This window comes from Sphaerodactylus townsendi, linkage group LG11 (assembly GCF_021028975.2).
Source record: "Sphaerodactylus townsendi isolate TG3544 linkage group LG11, MPM_Stown_v2.3, whole genome shotgun sequence".
Lineage (NCBI taxonomy): Eukaryota > Metazoa > Chordata > Lepidosauria > Squamata > Sphaerodactylidae > Sphaerodactylus > Sphaerodactylus townsendi.
In genome coordinates, this window is record NC_059435.1 from 50,277,714 (window position 1) to 50,297,053 (window position 19,340).

At 43.2% G+C, this 19,340-nt stretch overlaps 1 protein-coding gene across 7 annotated transcripts in view; it reads left to right on the plus strand.

Annotated features, from left to right (window-relative positions):
- The first annotated feature begins 735 nt into the window (after positions 1-735).
- Positions 736-19,340, plus strand: part of SGCE (sarcoglycan epsilon) — a 40,622-nt gene continuing 22,017 nt past the window's right edge. For 5 of the 7 annotated variants that reach the window (XM_048511387.1, XM_048511383.1, XM_048511386.1 and 2 more), the window contains exons 1-4: positions 736-860; positions 14,851-14,973; positions 16,024-16,181; positions 18,803-18,875. In XM_048511387.1, the coding sequence (XP_048367344.1) occupies positions 785-860; positions 14,851-14,973; positions 16,024-16,181; positions 18,803-18,875 (430 nt within the window). In that variant the 5' untranslated portion in view covers positions 736-784. Of the gene's footprint in view, positions 861-8,051; positions 8,073-14,850; positions 14,974-16,023; positions 16,182-18,802; positions 18,876-19,340 lie in introns of those variants that run through there. The other 2 variants (XM_048511389.1, XM_048511391.1) reach the window with 2 other exon arrangements.

Here is a 19,340-nt window from a genome sequence, read left to right on the forward strand (position 1 = left end):
GCCATTGTCCAATGATGTCTGTAACCTGGAAACGAGATGCAATTCCAGGGAACCTCCAGGTCCCACCTGGAGGCTGGCACCCCAACTTTATTTATTTTCAGTTGCATGTGAGGGATTCTGGAGAAGGAATAAAACCGTTATGATGCCGATGGCCTTCTGTTTTCCATTTTTAACCACAGGAATGGGACTGGCTGTCGATCAAAAAACCCCGAACAAACAAAAAAAGGGGGGGGGGGGTGGAAACTAAAAGGGAAGCTGAAGTGCTGCCTCTAGCGAAGCTAAGGAGTGGGGAATCAAACCCTGTTCTCCAGATTAGAGTCCACCTACTCTTAATCACTACATCATGCTGTCTCTCCAGCAGATACTATTCTATGCTATACTACTATTATGCATATACTATTCAGATGCTTGTACTCTTTACATGCATATACTAGTTATATGCATATACTATTGCATATGCATATACTCTTTACATGCATATACAAGTTATATGCATATGCTTGAGTGAATTGAATTATATTTATTCCAAAAGGTGAGACGAAAACTACCTCGCCCTCCCTCTCACTCCCCTCTCTGGAGCGGGCAGGCCGAGCCGAGCCAGGCCTGTTCCCGCGCGCCCGCAGCAGCCCTTCCCTTCATGCTGCCATGGAGACGGGCTCTACGGGCGGGAGGAGGGAAGGAGGCCGCTGGTATGTCGGGTGGGGAGCGAGCGAGCGAGCGAGCGGGCGGGGGGATGCTCCGCCGGCCGGAGGAGGAGCCGCGGCGGCGGCTGCAGCGGGGAGCCATGCCGCGCTGTGGAGCGGGCTTTGGGTCCCAGAGCAGGCGCAGCGGAGCCGCCCTCACCACCCTCCTGCTGACAGGTCGGTCTCTCCGCCGAGCCCCCTCCCCAGCTGGGCGCGGCCACAGCGCGCTTGCACGCACTGCGCATCCTCCGGCTACGGCCTGGGAGAGCCCCTTCCTCGCAGTCGCGGTCTCCTCCTGTGCAGCGGGATAGTGTCCGCTTCCCCCTCCTGCACATCGGCCTTCCTCTGCCTGCAGCCTCAAGCTGTGGGCTTCCCATTCCCCAAGCCAGAGAGGTTTGCCAGGGGAGATTCTGAACCTTGGCAGGGGAGAGGGAGAGAGGGCGGGCGGGAGAGAGGACCTTAACATCGGTCCATGACGGCATCGCCTTCCCTGGCTGGCTGGCTGGCTGGCTGGCTGCAGCGGGGTTTCCGTGTTTTCTGGTGACTCTCCAATGATGGGCAAGGCCGGGATCTTTGCATTGTTCATTGGCCACCCACTGGCCACACGAGTTGCTTCCCCCACCTGGGAATGGACAGGGATCTTTGGTTATTATGGGGGCATCTGTCAGTTGAAGAGCACATAGCTTCTAATTTCCATGCCTGGTGGGGTAAACAACTGCTCCAAAACGTTTGGACAGCAAAGAAAGCGCAGACGAAGTTTCGAAAATGCACAGATTTCAGAGGGCAGCACGTTAGAAAAAAGAAGCAGCACAGTGGAGATTTACCTTCTGTTTTCCCAGTAGTCTGGGAATATATTATTGGCATTTTCACTTGGCTGTACAGATAGATGGTGTTTGCACATGCTCGTGTTTTATATTGCATATTTGTTCAGTAACCCTTGCAGGGTCAAATAAAGAAGACCTCTACATCTTTACATCTTCATGATTAAATACCTATTTCTTCCTGTCCTGTTTTTAATGATCTGTGATCCATAAGAAGGCTTTTTGCATTTGGTGATTTAATTGCAACTGCAGATATTACAGTTAGGATGAATTATAAAGCAGAAACTGATATGCATTCAGTGTGGCTTGTACCTAATAACATTTTCTAGGGTCTGGAGAATCTGCCAAGGGGAACAACGGACGGACTGCCGTTGCAAGTTGGAAGGATTTACCCTTCGAAGTCTAATTGTTGCTTCTGTTCAGGAGCTGTAGGGAATGGAGAGGTAGGGGTTTGAGGGGGGGAAGGGGGTGGAGGGAACAGGGAAGTTCAGTTCTTTAGAGGGGCATGAAAAAACCCTAACAGCTAATACAAGAGGAGGTAAGGCTACCTTTCCTAGAGTTCCTGGCAGTATTGCTGTATATACTGAGAATTCAGAGAATTTTCCATACAATTCAGGTAAAGAAAAATCACTGAACTTTGAGAGCATCTTCTGTAATCTCTAGACCTATCACAGTGAGGAGATTTAGATTAATGCAGATGAGGGTCATTAATAGCTGTGACTGTATTTTCAGTAGATAATGACAAGTAAGCTGGGTACATGGACCATGGAACAACAGCTGTTGTTGTTCCAGCTGTTGTTGTCTTCCATACATGTGGAAGAATATCTGTGAACAATGCATCATTGAAGCATGGCAATTTTGGTGGGATGGTGTTGTATCCTAAGGGCACTTTAATGTGAGATTTTCATAAGTTTTGTTAAGGCTTGTTAATTGTGCAGCCCTAAACCTAATGGTATATGTGTGTGCTGTCATGTCACAGCTGACTTATGGCAGTCCCACAGTGTTTCCGAGGCAAGAGAAGTTCTGATGTGGTTTGCCATTGCTTGTGTCTGCATCATGACCCTTGCAGATTGCTCAACCAAATTCCTACCAGGGGCAACCCTGCGTAGCTTCTGAGATCTGATGAGAGCAAGCTAGCCTGGGGCTATCCAGGTCTGGACAAACCCAGATACATCCCTCTAAAATTGTTGAGGTGAATGATCTGAGAAGAGTGCATGGGATTAGAATTACACTGTGAGTTACATTTTGAATGTTACTGAGCTATGTTCCCTGTACTTTAGCATGCTGTTTGTCATTTTAAAAGTTTATACTTAGTATGGGTCTGTAATAATGCAGAGGTTCTCATAAACATCACTGCCCTCAGTCCTTTCCTGTACAGTTATCCTACATATTGAATTTAAAAACAAGATCCAGACATTTATTCTTATTCTGTAAACAATTTTATTTGAAAAACTCCACCCTTCTTAGCTTTATTATTGTATCTCATGGAACATTGCAGATTCTTAAATTGCTAGTATCCTAATAGTATCCTGAATGGCAACAAATCAGCCTGCTGTAATAAAAACAAGGCTAACTTTGAAGCCTGTAAAAATCTTGTGGAAGCTCTTTGTAGGAGATGGAGTCTTTGCAAAGACTTATGGATAGTTTACGTATGGGTCTTCAGTACTATCAACACATGCTTAGTTGGAAAGTCTGATCCTGATGTTTGTGATTGCGATGTAGCTGTGGTACCAGAGCTAGAGAATTAGTGGCCATTTACACACGCGTGTTTGCTTCACTTTCAGCATACATTCCTGATGGTCTTTTTTCTTTTTTGAACACATGCATGCATTTCACCTGCTTCAGCACTGCTGTTTTACTTCTGCAGTTCCCTGCTACTTTTTTCCATCACAGAGAAAGCAAAGGCAATCCCAATGCTTGAGACATTTGCCTTAGGTTTCTTGTATCCACCCTCCCTAGCTCCCCCCAAACCCACACCAGAGTAATTGCTTCCTCTCTACTGCCCACTGTCCTCCGCCGCTCCATTCCCATCTCCATGCCACCTCCATTTTCTGACAGTGGAAAGTTTTGGAAGCTTTCCCTGGTAGTCTGTTTCTTCTTGTTTAAATTTCAGCTGCAAAAGTCTATCAGTGGAACAGTGAACCAGAGTGAAATGGACAAGGCTGGATTCTCACATTGTCCATATTTAGCTTTTTCTGGGCTGCTGCTTCTCCTGGGATCTTGCCAAACCCCGGGGGGGGGGGGGATTATTTGCCTGTGAACATCATGGAGAGAAGCTAGTCTCTCATATAACCTGTGCCTTGGAGAACCCTGGTAAAGCTTCCTGTGAGAAAGTACCAAGGGCAGAACTTCCAGTTAAAGCTCCCCATTTGTGCATGCGTATCCTTAGCATGTATGGGCAGTCGTCAATGCGTAGGTAGGATCTGAGTAACAGTCTGCTGTCTTAAATCAGAAAAGAAGCTTTATTACAAAAGATTAAACTAGAGCACATACATGGATAAGGGCAGTCCTGCTTAGTAAATACAGATCTAAGGAAAGAAAATGAAACATAAGCAGAGGTGGGATCCAACCAGTTCTCATCATTTCTCTAGAAGTGGTTACTAATTTTTTCTGAGTGCCGAGAAGGGGTTACTAAAGCAACCTCCCTGCCCAATAGGGACTGGAGGTGCGTGTGTGCGGCGGCGCCACCATCATCAGAACCTGTTTTTAAAATTTTGGGATCCCACCACTGAACATAAGTCAAAGTGAAGTTCCATTATAAGGCAGTTATCTTAGGGGTAGCAAACACAACCCCAAACTCCCTACTGCCCTTTTGCAGTGGAGAGTGGTTTCCAGCTTAGATCACAGGATCTGGGCAAAGTATTTCAACTAAGAACAAAAGGAGATTCCATTTTTTAAAACCTCTGTTTGTTTTGGTGAAAACCTCCCCGCCCCCCAATCCAGAGTTAGGAATCCTGTCCCTTATGGGATATACTTCAAGTTCTTCCAATCAGGTCACTTGGCACATAGCCCTCATCTCAGGGTTTTTATGATTGGCATTCATCTCCTCTGTTTGGCCTGTAGGCCAAGTGGGGCTTTTCCCAGCTGAAATCAATTCCTGTTTTTCCTGACCCTCCCTCTCTTGTGGAACCAGATAGTTTCCCCACTCATAACATTGTCCTCCCTAGTGTTAAAAAAAGCAAACAATTTTTCTGGCTGTCCACCAGAATACTGTTTATGTTCCATTCAAAGCAGTAATCTGCACCCTGGGAAGTCAGTTTATTTTCCTGCTGCTGTTCCGCAAGGCTACTTTGTTCCCTCCAGCCCCTCATGAACTGTGTGTGGGGAGCGGGGAGTTACAGCCAACGTAGGGCAACCCAGTAGGGTTTTCAAGACAAGAGGCTTACCAGAGGTGGTTTGCCGCCTTCTGCATAACAAGCCTAGTATTCCTTGCTGGTTTCCCACCCAAGTACTAGCCAGGGCCAACCCTGCTTACCTTTTGAGATATGAAGGGATCAGGCCAGCCTGGATCATCCAGATCAGGGACCCCACATAAACTAGTAAATAGATTTATCTAAATTTGGGAAGGGGGCATCCAGAGGAACCTTAAAGACTAACAACATTTATTTCAATATGAACTTTCCTGAGTCAGAGATCACTTCTTCACATATGAAAAGAAAAATTCTTTTGGAAATGCTTTTATGGAAAATTATAGGGTGGGAGAGATAGAGTTGAGGTAGAGAACGGTTTGGTATTATGACTCCCTTAATAAATTGTTCAAGTATAACTTTCTGTGCAAATGACTGGGATGAAATTAGTCATTACACATGATTTATGTCAGCCTACCTTCCAAATCTCATTGTGAATTATTCATCATAAATTTTAAAAAAAGATTTAAGAGGTAATGTTAATTTTCTCATATTGTGATGCTTATATCTGGATTATGCATGTCAAATATGTTTTTTAAAAAAATCTATACACATACAAAAAAATTACATGTGGCAAAAAGTAGTGGTTAGAGTGTAGAAATAGAATCTAGGAGACCCACGTTTGTTGTCTCAGAGGCCCTTTCCACACTGCCGAAAGGGCGCCCCTGCACCGGCAGGAATTCTGCCGGTGGAGGGGTGGGGGCCGTTCGCACGGGAGCATGCGAGCGGCCCCCGCAGAGGCCAGCGCGGGAGAGGCAGGGGTCGGAGGACAGCGAGGGAGGGTCTCAGCAGTCCAGTAGAGCGGCCCTTGGGACAGCACGAGGTGAGTGGGAGGAGGGACGGGGAGAAACAAGGCATGTTCCCAGAGTGGTGCCCGTTCGCACTGCCACGGGCGGGAACGCAGCTAGTTTTCCAAAAAAAAACCTCCCTCCAGGAGGGAGGTTTTGGAAGGCGGCCTAATGGCTGCCCTGGGGTGGTGGAGGTGGAGGGCCAGGTCAAGCTTGCCATGGATGTTTAGCAAGCAGCTACCCTATGTGAACGGCTCCCTGGGGACGGCGTTTTTGCCATCCCCAGGGCGCCGTATATGGCCCGTGCGGAAAGGACCAGAGTCACACACTCAAGTAGTGCGATCCTGGGTAGGTGGGAAATAGTCACGCTGTGGCCAGTGATGGGCCAGGTCATGATCCAGCTATGCTGCCTCCAAAGAAAATTTCTGCACTGTGGACAATATACAGCTGTCCCTTCCCCTGTGAAAGTGGCCTGTGTAACTCAATCTTGCATCACTGATTTTGCTGACACTGATTTGCAGCAGCAAATGGGAGCTTTTCCGGGCCAGAAGGGCTCAGGAAGCCGGATAAAGTTGGTCCCATCCCTGGTAATGTCCTCTTCAGCACCCAATCAGGCTTCTGCTGGCACTATAGGAGGAGTGTTTAGGAATGCACCATAGGAGAGAATCTTTTCCAGAGCTTTTTGGTCTCCATTAAAGCACTGTTAGATAACTCATTCTAACATCCCATGTTTTGCAAGGAAGTGGCAGGTTTTCAGTTTCTCAGCTTCATTCATCTGTGAGAGCTTAGGTAGTGCTGGTGCACACAGCTCTAGTGGGGGAGAGATACCAACATGTGAAGGTTTTGAAAAGGTATCTAGTGAGTTCTTTATTTTTGAAGAAATGCAAAAATAAAGTGCATGTGGCATTCTTTACAGTAAACCAGATATCCTTCAGGATACTGCATGGAGTAGTGGTTACGAATAGCAAACTCTAATTTGGAGAACCGGGTTTGATTCTCCATTTCCACTTCTCCATATGAGAGATGGACTCTTATCTGGTGAATTGGATTTGTTTCCCCGCTCCTACACATGAAGCCTGCTGGGTAATCTTGGGCTAGGCACAGTCCTCTCAGAACTTTCTCAGCCCCACCTACCTCATAAGGTGTCTGTTGTGGGGAGAGGAAGTAAAGAAATTTGTAAGCAGCTTTGAGACTCCCTACAGGAGCAAAAGGGGGAGGGGAGTTTAAATTCAAACTCTTCTCCTAATGATAGAACAGCCAAATTTTGCCAGCAAAATTTAAATATTAAATATTATGTTTCATGCCATAAATCAGTTCTGGTTTACATTACAAAGATTTTAACATGTGATTTTTATTTACTCGTTTTATACTATTCGCATCTCTTGAAAACACATGATTTTTCCTGTTCAATCAAAAGGTTTTTTAAAGTATTTTTTTCATTTGTAGTATTTAGGACTAGCAATGTTGATAACATGAATGATAAGATCAATTTTAAAAGCATGAATGGTAGTCCTAGTTGAGGAAAATAATTCAAATGTGAATTGACTTGGAAAATTGAAATCAGAATATTCTTTGATTAGGAGAATTTTCACTTTCTACTCTGATTACTATAAGATGTCAGGAACAAAGTTGCCTCAGGCAGGTTCTCTGGAGAAGCAACGTAGCAAATTGCGAAATAAATAAGTAAAAACAATAATCACATCATAGGATGCTTCATTTATGAATCCTCTTGCATTTATAGCTCATCCTGTCTCCAGACCTTTGAAGTGAAATATAGCTATTCTACATAATCATATCCTTCCATAAAACATGGTTTAAAAATAAATAGTCTGTGGAAATGTTAAACAGGAGAGGAAGCAATGAAAAACTCTTTATTTTAGTAATATAAAGGTTCGGAAGCTAAATCACTTCCATTCCTCCCTCATGTTTTTATGCCTATTTTTTTTTAAATGTGGAAGTGTTATCCATATTTTTCCTAAGTTGCTTATTGAAGTTTAGAAATTCCATCAATATTCCATTTCTTCCAATTAAGAAAAAAGAGAAAAAATGAAAGAGAAATCCTTTATCAAGGAGATGTTTTTGAATCTGAGTTGGTTATACACCTTCAATTGAAAATTTTATGTAAGTGATTTTTAAAAAAATGTATATTCTTTATATGGTATATTCTGAAGCTGAAAAGCTGTCAGTCTCGTTAATAGCCTTTGATTTCTACAAAACTGTTAATATGATGTTAATTCCTTTGTCTTGCGTCTGTCTTATTTTGGAAAGCTTTTTTGTTACATTCTACTGATGGCATAAATGGAACAGTTAAATGGAAGACTAAGCAAGTCAAGAGTTATGTTAGCAGCAGCATAAAGGCTGCTGAGAAGAATGGTGAGTTTAGGTTGCAAATGTTTGGGATTAATCAAACTCTGCTTTGAATATTACACATTAATGCACCAGCTATATTTATCTTACTAATAATGGGGTGAATCCTCCCCTTATCCTACCACCACACAGAGTGATGCTTGCTTGCTTGCTTGCTTGCTTGCTTGCTTATCTATCTATCTATCTATCTATCTATCTATCTATCTATCTATCTATCTATCACTCACAATATTTTTACACCCCGCCTTTCCTTTTGGCTCAAGTTTGAAGCCTTCGTCCAGTCTAAGGAGACTTTCTCTGAATTAAGTGGTGTTTCCATAAGAGGAAGAGCTACTCAGATTGGAGAAAGGCTCCTTAGGCTGAAGGAAGCCTACTTGGGGGATGGTAGGATACACCCCAGTGTAACATGGAGGTAAGTGAGCATTGTATATTTTTCTAATCTTCTAAGTTTAAAATATTGTCCCTGTTCTAATATTTCCCAGTTACAGCTTGTGAATTCCATTGCCCCAAATAATGGCTGTGTTTGTGTGAAGGACTGCATGTTTCCGATTATTGGTATCTACTTAAAACACCTTGCGATCTGCTGGGTGCAATAACTTGTTAATAACAATAAATGTATTACATTTGTAGCAATTGGCACAATGTAGTGCAGATGATTATTTAAATGTTGGGATCTGTTGGTAGAAAGGTAGCAAAATCCCACTGTTTACAAGGCTTTTAGGTGCCCAGGGTCACATCAGGGTCTTTTTAAAGCCATTTGTTTGGGGCCAATTTGCTACTAGCTGCAGTATGACTTATGGCCCAATCTAGATGGGGGCAGGGGGGGCAAATGCATTTTGGTAGCAGTGGAGAGCCCAGTAGGTGCTTTTGCCCCCTCTGTAAGGAGCACCCACACTGTGGAGAGAGCAAAGGTGCAGGCATCCAAGTGCCACACAGGTCTGTGGTGACCAAATTTTAAAGTGGGCGTCTCTGGGGAGTTATGCTGGTGTCTAAGCAGACACAGTCATAGGGTGTAGAGCTGAGTTTAGTCTTCTTCCACCTGTGTTCTAGCCTGGGAATGCCATCCTCCGCAGTCTCAGGCTTTCACCACCAAACAGTGTGGTGTAAACCTATGGGGTGATTTGGCCAGCAGGAAGCTTTTAAAATTTCTCTCCTTTCCACTCTGCTCGAAGCCCTTTGGAGGTGGTGTGGCACCACCTTCGGCCACTACACTCCCCCCTCCCCCAAATCTGGATTGTTCTGCCCGTGTTTCTGGTGCTGAAAGTCACAGTAACTATTAGAAAGGTATACATTCCTCCGTAATGTTGAAAAGGCCATATGTTCCCTTTTTTCACATTGGTAAATATTGCAAGATTTGTTACAGATCATAGCCATCTGTGCCATCTGAGTTATTTAATGGCAGGCAAAGTGGAATAACACGCTCTGTCTGGTGCTAGATCTCTTGATATCGTGCTGTCATAGCAGGAGGAAAATGTTCCATTAGAAGCTGTTATCCCTCACAATGATGCTATTGATGATGGCAGCGGGATGATGCTGGTAACTGAGCAGCAGCATTGTTAATGACCTAATTGTCTCGATGCTTTAGAAATGAAGGGCTAATTAAAATTATAAGGAAGGAGAGACAGCCTGCAGGCTCAAAAAAGTTGGGAACCTGTATGTTAGAGTATTGAAGGCCTCACCGGGCCCTTCAGTAGGCATGTACAATCTATATATTTTTTTCAGATTCAGGTATCGTACCTGAAAAATATCAACATTTCTGATATTCCTGAATTCCAATGCCGATATGGTAAACAGATTTGGGTTTTTCCAGAAATCTGAATTTTTTTGGTCCCCTATGGAGAAGCTTTCCAAGTAGGGTCATTGAGGGAATCCCAAAAGAAACAAAAAGTCTTCACTTGATGGCTGAGGATGGCAAGAGAAAGGGACAGACGAGGCTCCCTCAGGAGAGGGTACCAGAGCTTCCGGGGTCCTTTAGGTGTATTGGTCCCAAACCTGATCTCTGAGCAGGGCAAAGACCAGGGATAGGACATTTTTTAATGGTGGCACCTCGCCTATGAAATGCTCTTCTGCTTGAGGCTTTGCTTTTTGTTAGATGCCAGGCCAAAACATGTCTTTATACCTGGGTTTTTATTTAGGGGTTTTGACATTATTAGCTTTTTAATTGTCTGCTTCTATTTTATGGATAGCTTTATGCCGCTTACGTCTGCTGGCTTGTTTTTAATGGTTTGTTTTTATGAATTTTTTAATGTTGTGGTGATTTTGATTGTAAGCCACCTCGAGCAGGACTCTGAAGAGATGGCGTAGGAATATCCTAAATAAATAAAAACCAAAGGTAAAATAATAAACCATTCTCAAGTGAGCTAGAAGACTACTGTTCCAGAGTATTCCTTTCTCTGGATTTAAATAACTATCTCACAGGCTCTATCTGGATTTAAATAACTGTCTCAGATGGTGAAGCAAATGGTAATCTGTGGAGTGGCTTGAGAAGGACATTAAAAGGGGACTAAGCAAAAATGCTCTGAACTCCACTTTCAGCTTTCAGGAGAAGAACAAATATTGGTTAGTTTCTAAGAGCCATAAAGACCAAACCTTTGTTCATGCAGGGTATCGGAGAACCTTCTTTGTAGTTCTACAGTTGGCAAAGCGTTTAGCCTAGCCGAAAAGAAACATCAGTGATAATCTAGAATGGTAAGAAAATTGAGGTTACTTCTGCAAGGTAAAAATCCCAGTGCAAGAGATGAACAAATATGCTTAGCATCAGAAGTGAAAGAGAGCCCATGTTGCATCTCAGGACCATTTTTATTAGAGCAAAGACTGTTAAACCCCAGAGCAAGTTAACTGGGGAGTGGAAAATTAAAGAGCCATAATTTTTGTATCTGCCTTCTGGTTACAGTTACTCACAAAATGATTCAATCCGAGATGGTCAAGTAGAGGAGGCACAGAATTTGAAAAAGACAAACTTAAATTGCACTTTTTAGGGACAGTCCAGGCCAAAATAGCTAGCAACTTTAAGCTGTTTTTGAGTTGGAGAGCTGAAGAGGACATATGCAATATGGGGCCCCAACAGTTGCTTGGAGAAAAGAAGCCTGGATTAGGACTCAGATTCAGTTTTGGGACTCATATTGTATTCAAATGGGAGCTCCATACAACAGCTTCTCAGCTTTTTGGCTGAGATGAAGTGTAAACCTCCAGGCTGCAAATGTGAACCTATTTCTCTAGTCCAAGCCCTGGCTGTGACCGACCTATTCTGGAGTGGTTTCAGCTGCTTATGGACCACTACAGTTTTTCCCCCCTTGGGTGCCTTTACAGTATTCTACTCCAGCAGGATAAGAAGTAGGTGATTGAGAAGGCTTGCAATCCTAGGAACCGCACTGGAGTCTGTGTGAGTTTGCGTATACTTTTACAAACTTCTTCACTGACCCTGTGAAGAAAGTTGTACTATAGTAGTAGTGAATCCTGCTTTTACCAGTGCTGGCTGAGATCTCCTTAAAACAATCCTGCAAACAGAACGCTAGGGTGATCATTCTTGTCAGGTGATGTGGGGACTTTAGTGGGCCTGCCTCATATTTGCATACAGGTATGCTTGTTAATTGTGCATGTTGTTGGCCAGCATGCTGAAGAACTGAACTGTCTCCGGTGTACACAATGTTTAACCAGTCATACACTTAAAGCATTCTTAGATGCTTTCCTTTGACATGATCACGAGTAGCTCTGCAGCAGTGATACTCCTGTATTATCTTGGAGAGTCACATGCCCTTTTTGATTGTTCTGAGTGTGGTTTCCCAAATGTAGCATCTGCCCCATATTTCAGGACAATGGGCAAGTTAAGAAACATAAGAACATGAGTTCCTTGCTTGATGGGGCATATCGTTGGCATATGGTTTCCATGTTGAAAAAGCCACCATCAGGGGAAGTGGTGTGGGACCTCCCTTCAATGCAGGCCTCATGGCAGGGTAGTAAACATGGCTGTTTTTGTTTGATGGTAATTTCAAATGTGGCTCTCTGCACGCAGTGGAGCAGATACTACTGTTCTACAAGCTGTTGCCTTTAAAATTGAATTTTGGCTTTTAGGAGAATGATGGGGATTAGGTAATTATCTACATGGACCCAGTATTTAAAAATATGTGCCTAATTATATCGGCTGCATTTGTCAGTGCACCAAATGGTAAGTAAATTATATGTTATGGTAGATGTGTAAAGTGCGGTCAAGTCACATCCAACATATGGTGACCCCATTGAATTTTCAAGGCAAGAGATTAAGCAGAAGTGGTTTGCCTTTGCTTTCCTCTGCAAAGTTGTTTTTGGAGATCCCCCATCCAAGTAGCAGCCCTGCTTAGCTTCTGAGATCAAATGAGATAGGGTGATGCTACACCATTCCACATCCCATTATGGTGGATACCAGTGGCGTTCCAGCCGAATCTGCTGTTTGTTTCATCTGAATCTCCAACCCTCAAAAGTGATGCTGTTTCAGGGTGGGGAAGAATCCGCCCCCAAACAGCATCACTTTCAATTTTGTTTTAACCGGAGACCCCAGATTCTCCCTTTAAGGTAGATTTAAAAGAAGAATCTGAGCTCCCTAGTTTAAACACCATTGAAAGTGATGTTGTTTGGGGGTGGATTCCACTGGAGGTGATTTGTGAGAGATGATGCTGACATTTGTTTGGTAAATGTTTTGCTGGGGGTGATTTGTGAGAGATTTACATGCTTAATACCCACTTGCACTGGCTTGGAGTTGTTTCTCAGGCTAACAACCTACCTCATAGGGTTGTTGTGATTAGGAAATTAGGAAAAGAGTTGGTGGGGAGAGAGCCATGTATGTTTTGCTGGGAGTGAGAGGTGTTTTGTGAGGTGGTACAAAAAATCATTGTTTGGTCATGGTGGGGGAGGGTGGCTGCCGATACACCGGCGGGGGGGGGGGGGGCGCCAAACTCAGGTTTTGTCCCCGGGCACCAGTTTGCCTAGGTACACCCCTGGTGGATACAGAAGGATATATGAGAGCCCCCAGCTCCACTGAAAAGTATGAATATCGCTTTAAATGAATAATGAATCTTGTTTTACTTAGGGATCACACATTTTCTCTTGAGCCCAATCAGTGCACTAAGTGGAACAATAATTGTAGGAACTCAGTTGGATATCTCTAAGGCACAAGGAAGACGAAGTTTGTTTCCTGTTGCAAAAGATTTGTTGAAACAACCTAATCGTACTTGTACTTGTGAAACACTGCTCACTAATACTTGACAACAGCTTTCTGTGGGGAACTTTTAAAAGGCAATTGATTCTTTGCTTCTCTTTGATCTCGTTTGGTTTGCAGTTTGCCCTTCTGAAACATGAAATCGTAATATTATATAGCTGGAGGCAACATCAAAGATTAACAGAGGTATCCTAATAATTGAAGTCAACTGGCTTAAAAGTTGTATCTTTGCTTAGGATAGTGCAAAGGGGTTTGAATTCTAGGTAATTCCCATTGATTACTGGGATGTGAGCAAAGAATGCCATTTTAAAACTGTGCCTGTCTTGATTTGCAGATTTATTCATGTGAAAAATAATATGCAGCAGCTCTTGGTCTATGGTACTACCTGACTTCAATCTCTTTGAAAATGCATTGTACAACTTGTTTCTTTGATTCAGAAAAAAATTAAATGTTATTTCAGACATTGGTTACTAAATGGTGATACAACACAGTTGGTGAATATGAGATGTAATTCAGAATAGATATATTCTTGCTTACTTTGTTTTTGTTGTTGTTGTTCTGAGCTGCCCTGTTCAGGATAAAGATGACAGGAGATTGGTGAATTCATTTGCCATTTCCTGGACCGTTGTTGTTCTTGAATGCTCTGTTTGGGTCCTAGTGCCTACCTAGTTCTGTCCCCAAGGCACTAGGACCCAAGTGAAACATTCTAAAACAAAGGTGGTCCAGGAAATAGTAGATGGATTCACAGAACTCCTGTCATCTTTATCCTGAACAGGTTATAGAGGCAGGCAGGCAGGCAGGCAATTCAACAAAGTGGATGGGTGATCCTGTGTGCACCTACCTTCTCAGCCTTGTTTTCAACAATGAAGGGGGATGGGGACATGGATTTAGGTCACACAGTTTCTGAACTGATGATTTCCATTGTCAGTTGATGACTACAGCAACTATGCTTGCAGCTCTTCCCTGCGAGCAGTCAACAAACATTCTTGCTGAATTGCGGTGTTCCTGTTCCCACTTTGTGTGCCATGCCAGGGTCTTACTTGCAAAACATGCAGAGAAACTGGGTGCATACAGAACAACTGAGAGCAGAGAGAGCATTTATATCAACACTCAGATGCCTTCTAAAAGATCTCCTGTCCAAGCAAAAGCCTTTTTTTGTCCTAGGTCTGTATGTTAACTATAACAAATTCAAGCTCCAATCCAAAGCATATTTACTTGGAAATAAATCCTGTTGAAAATAATAGGATGCCTCTGAGTAAGTATGGTTAGGCTATCCTGCAGTGTTGAAATATCTTTCTCCTTTTTGTCAAAATATGCCAATAATAATAAATTGTTTATATTCATTTATATCCATTATGATTTTACAATATACAAAATAGATATTTTGTCTTCAATGGTCATATCTTTGAAATGCTAAAGATAAGTTTGCATAAATAAAAAGGAGAAACATTTTATCCCCTTTTGCCCACCTGTCTCCTATTATTAAGAGCAATCAATGTTCTGTTTGCTCTTTCCTGGAAATGACACCCCTATGGCAGTATTTACTTTGAATGTATCTTCCTTTTTAATTTTGCCTCTCCTTCTGCTTTTTAGTGTACACAATTCTTTCTAAGGTACACTCTGATCGGAATGTATATCCTTCTGCTGGAGTTCTTTTTGTACATGTTTTGGAGAGAGAATATTTCAAGGGGGAGTTTCCTCCTTATCCAAAGCCCGGTAAGGGATGTTGATAAATTTTACAACATGTCATTTTTGATCAGGTGTAATAACCCAAATTTACTTGTGTTAAAGAGTACGCATCTATGAAGGTAAAGCTGGTATAGCAGTGAGATTTACAATGAAATCTTGGATTGCATTTTTGTGAGCCCACTGACATCAGTTCACTTATAGTACAGTCCAGTTGGGGTGGGGAGTACTGTGTTGGCCAGAGGCTGCATGGCGAAGGCTGCATCACCTCCAAAGGAACTTTGGGTGGTGCAGAAGGGAGGGAAAACAAAAAACCCTCCACCACCCAAACTGCCCCTTAGGCTACACAGGCATACACCGCACAAAGGTCTGGGGAATAGCATTCCTAGCCTGGAACACTGGTGGAAGCTGAATAGCGTAGGCTCTACCCTGGGAATGCCCTACCCACACCCCCTGTGTCAAAGTCCAAGTGGACGCCAATGGTGCTCCATAGTGGCCTCAACTTCTGGATTTTGCTGCCACAGAGCTGAGAGGTGGCCACCCTGTGCACCAGCAAAGGGATCAAATGTTTTGCACATTCCCTTTGCCTCCCCCCCCACCCCCCCGGATTGGACGGTTAGAAAGGTACAACTTATTTAGCAGTGCATTGTGAAAAACTGAGCTATGCATTATATACCTGTATATCCATATTTGTAGAATAACCAATTGTCTGGCTTGTGAAGCAATACAGCAAATTATTGCATAACTCCCTTTAATTGTACTGGAGTGTGTACAGGAAAGGTATATAGTTCAGAAATTTGTAGCTGATTGGTGTGGGTTAGTACATCTCCAAGGGGACAGGGTCACATCACTTTTGCTGTTGGCTAAAATTGTCAGTGATTGCTGCCTTTTTTTACTTGCTGAGCATATATTCAGAATGATTATTTGTTTATGAGCATATTGGTGTGCTGTGCATAGGAACGGACAGCTGGCGCTTCTCTTATTTTACCACTGGCAGTACCTTAGCAATAAAAAAAATACTGTCCTGTTGATATTGCAAAAAACAACAACAACTCTAAATTGGATGTCCTGTTTATCCAGGTGAGGTAAACAATGATCCTATAACGTTTAACACAAACCTAATGGGTTACCCTGACAGACCTGGTTGGCTACGATATATCCAGAGATCACCATACAGTGATGGAGTGCTATATGGATCACCGACTATAGAAAACACAGGCAAACCAACTATTATTGAGGTACGTTCTCTGAAATACCAATTGTTCATGTAGAAATGGCATCAAACATTTGAACACAAACTTGCCAGTCTATAATGATGTACTCTATGGTAGCAGTCTTCAGTTTTAGGTGTAAATAGTTACTACGGTGGTATTCTGGTATTTTTAGCAGCCAATACATGAAATGTCAACCATGAAAATGTAACCACCTGTGCATATTGTCTTTAATTAATTTCAGTAGAGAGGCTAGTCAACCATTATATGCATTTCTTTGCACATATTGATCAGTGTGCATCATTCAAATAAATGGGAGACACATGTGCATAAAAGTTTCCTATGCATAGATTAGGCGATTAACAATGCTGTCCTAAAGAGAGTTACACTTTTACAAATCCGCTGAGGTCAATGGATTTAGAAGGGTTTAACAGTGTTCAGAGGTGTAGCAAGGGGGAAAAGTGCCCAGTCCACCGCCCCCGCCCCGAAATACCCCCACCCTGGAACGCCCCTGCCTCACCCCCACAGGGGCGCGTGCCCAGTGCTTTGCACACCGGTCCCCTTGGAGCTACGCCTCTGACAGTACTTAAGATTGCACTGTAAGAAACTTCTTTATATTGAGACTTTGGTTCATCCAGCTCTATATCATCTATGCTAACTGGCACTGTCTTTGTAGGGTCTTGAGCAGGGGTCTTTCCCAGCCCTGCTATCTGAGATAGTTTTAATTGGAATGCTCAGAAGGAGCTCAGAAGAAGTCTCTGGATTTAGAGACTTCCGGAGAGGCTTTTCCTAGGCCTGAGACCCAACTGGATATGAATATGGGAGTGTATGCCTGTACATTAATGAGACAGTCCTACCTTCAGTTATATATGTCTCCACTTCAGTAATCCAGTGAAATAAGCTATTGCTTATGAAAGCTCATGCTGTAATAAATTAGTTGTTGACTTCTTCATTGTGATGGGCTGCTCCTCTGGGATTTTGAAATGTTTATTGGTTTAAACATAATGGAGAAAGCAGCCTTTACATTCCCTGATCTACAAGCCAAATAGATGGGAAGGGAAACAATGTAGGGAATAAGAGAGTGTATTTATTTGTATACTGTATTTATTAATCATCTTTTGAATCATGACGGTTTCTTAGACAGTTAAGAAATGTTACATCTCAGCCAATTCAAGAAACTCTGCAGTTCACCTTCAGATTTACAAAAGACCAAAGTGCACATTGAGCCCGCTAGGTTTATTATGACAATAGGTTTCACAAGCAGCCAGTGGCATATTTACCTAGGGATGAGGGGTACCCTCTTTCCCCGGGCACCACTAATCTGGTCATGTGGGGGGTGCAAAATCGCCCCCCATGTGGCCAGGAATCACCCCCCCCACGTGACCACAAAGACCAGGAAGGACTTCCTGCTGCCTTGTTGTCTTTGAGCGCCTTCGGCCCCACTCATGTCATCATCAACATGGGCGGGACCAAGGGCACACTGGGACACTGCCTCCCCAGCCTTGCTTCCCCTGGCTCCCAGCCAGCAGCTGGCAGTCCCTCCTGTCCTCCCCTCTGAGGAAATGACTGCTGTCCCCCATCCGAGAGCTGCTATTATAAGCCCTGAGGCTGGAGGCCTTTAAAAATCTACCTAGAGGTTGAAGCATAAAAATCTACCTAGGGGATTGAAAGCAATGGACATCCCATTGAAAACAATAGACATCAGCTGTACTCATATGTGCAATCATATGAGGTTCTAGAAAGTATGGATATTAAACGTGTTCCATAGAGTTGCTGCAGACAACCAAAACCATGGGCTGGAAAAACACACATTTAGGAACAGATAAATAAGGGAATAGATTTCACAGATCCCTAAAGTTATCCATTCATTGGGGTGTTGTGTGGTTTCCGGGCTGTATGGCTGTGTTCTAGTAGCATTTTCTACTACGGACATACAGCCGGGAAACCACACAACACCCCAGTGATTCTGGCCATGAAAGCCTTCGACAATACAATATCCATTCACTTTTTAAGATATTCTTTGTATGTTTGTGGTGACTGTGACATATAAAAAAAACCTTTCTGGATAGGACTAGAGCTTTATCTAATTCAGAGGTTCTCAACCATCCTAATGCCGCGACCCTTTAATACAGTTTCTCATGTTGTGGTGACCCCCATCCCTAACATTTATCCATTTTACAGATGGAGAACACTGATGCAGAGAGTCTTAGGCGACCCCTGTGAAAGGGTCATTCGACCCCCAAAGGGGTCCCAACCCCCAGGTTGAGAACCACTGATCTAGTTCTACATTTTCTTCCCTACAATAGGGTGCTTAGAAGTACAGCAAGAAGGCTACAACTCAGATATACTCATTCTTTTAGAAATGGATGTGTATCTTAAGATGTATGGTAGCAAATGTAATATGGATGTGACTCTATTCTCAGTTTAGTTACAATAAATACTAAACTTGCTACTGAACTTCTTTAGAGGTGATTGCTGACTTTATCCTTAAGGCACTGGTTAACTTGCTCATGGTGAATTCTGTGTTTCATTTTTTCCCCTTCCTCTTCATTGCAAAAAGGCAAGTGCCTCCCCACAGCACCGTTACATGGCATTCTGAAATTATCAAAACTGTAGTAATACATTATTGTTATATCCTTTTTCTGTAGATCACTGCTTATAACAGACGTACTTTCGAAACTGCAAGACATAATTTGGTTATTAATATAATGTCAGCAGAAGGTATGTCTATTGGAATTTTTGTGACAGATTATATGAATACAAGTGGGGAACCATCTCATTTTCCATGGATTATCCGCCTCACTATTTCCTCTTTTCTCTCTCTGGCAGCCCCATAGTCTCTCTCCTTTTCTTTCTCCTCTCCTGCCAACTTTACCAGTCAATCTACCTTATCTGCCCCCCCCCCTTCAACTTTCCCTCCTTCCCTCTACTGTCAGTCTCTCCCCAGCAAAAGTTTGACCAAGTTAAATGGTAGCCACCACCTTCAGGACAGGCTGAGTTGTGTGGCTAGTGAGTCTCTGGTGGTTTCTGCTGGACCTCCCCCTGGTGTTTGGACCTCCAAGTCCATGCCTTTTCCCTCCCCAACCCCCAATTTTGCTTTACAGAAACTAAGGTCCCTTCTGCACTGGCCAATAAAGCCAGGTTGGGGGCAGTATAAACACCATTTGGGGTGACAACTTCGCATGG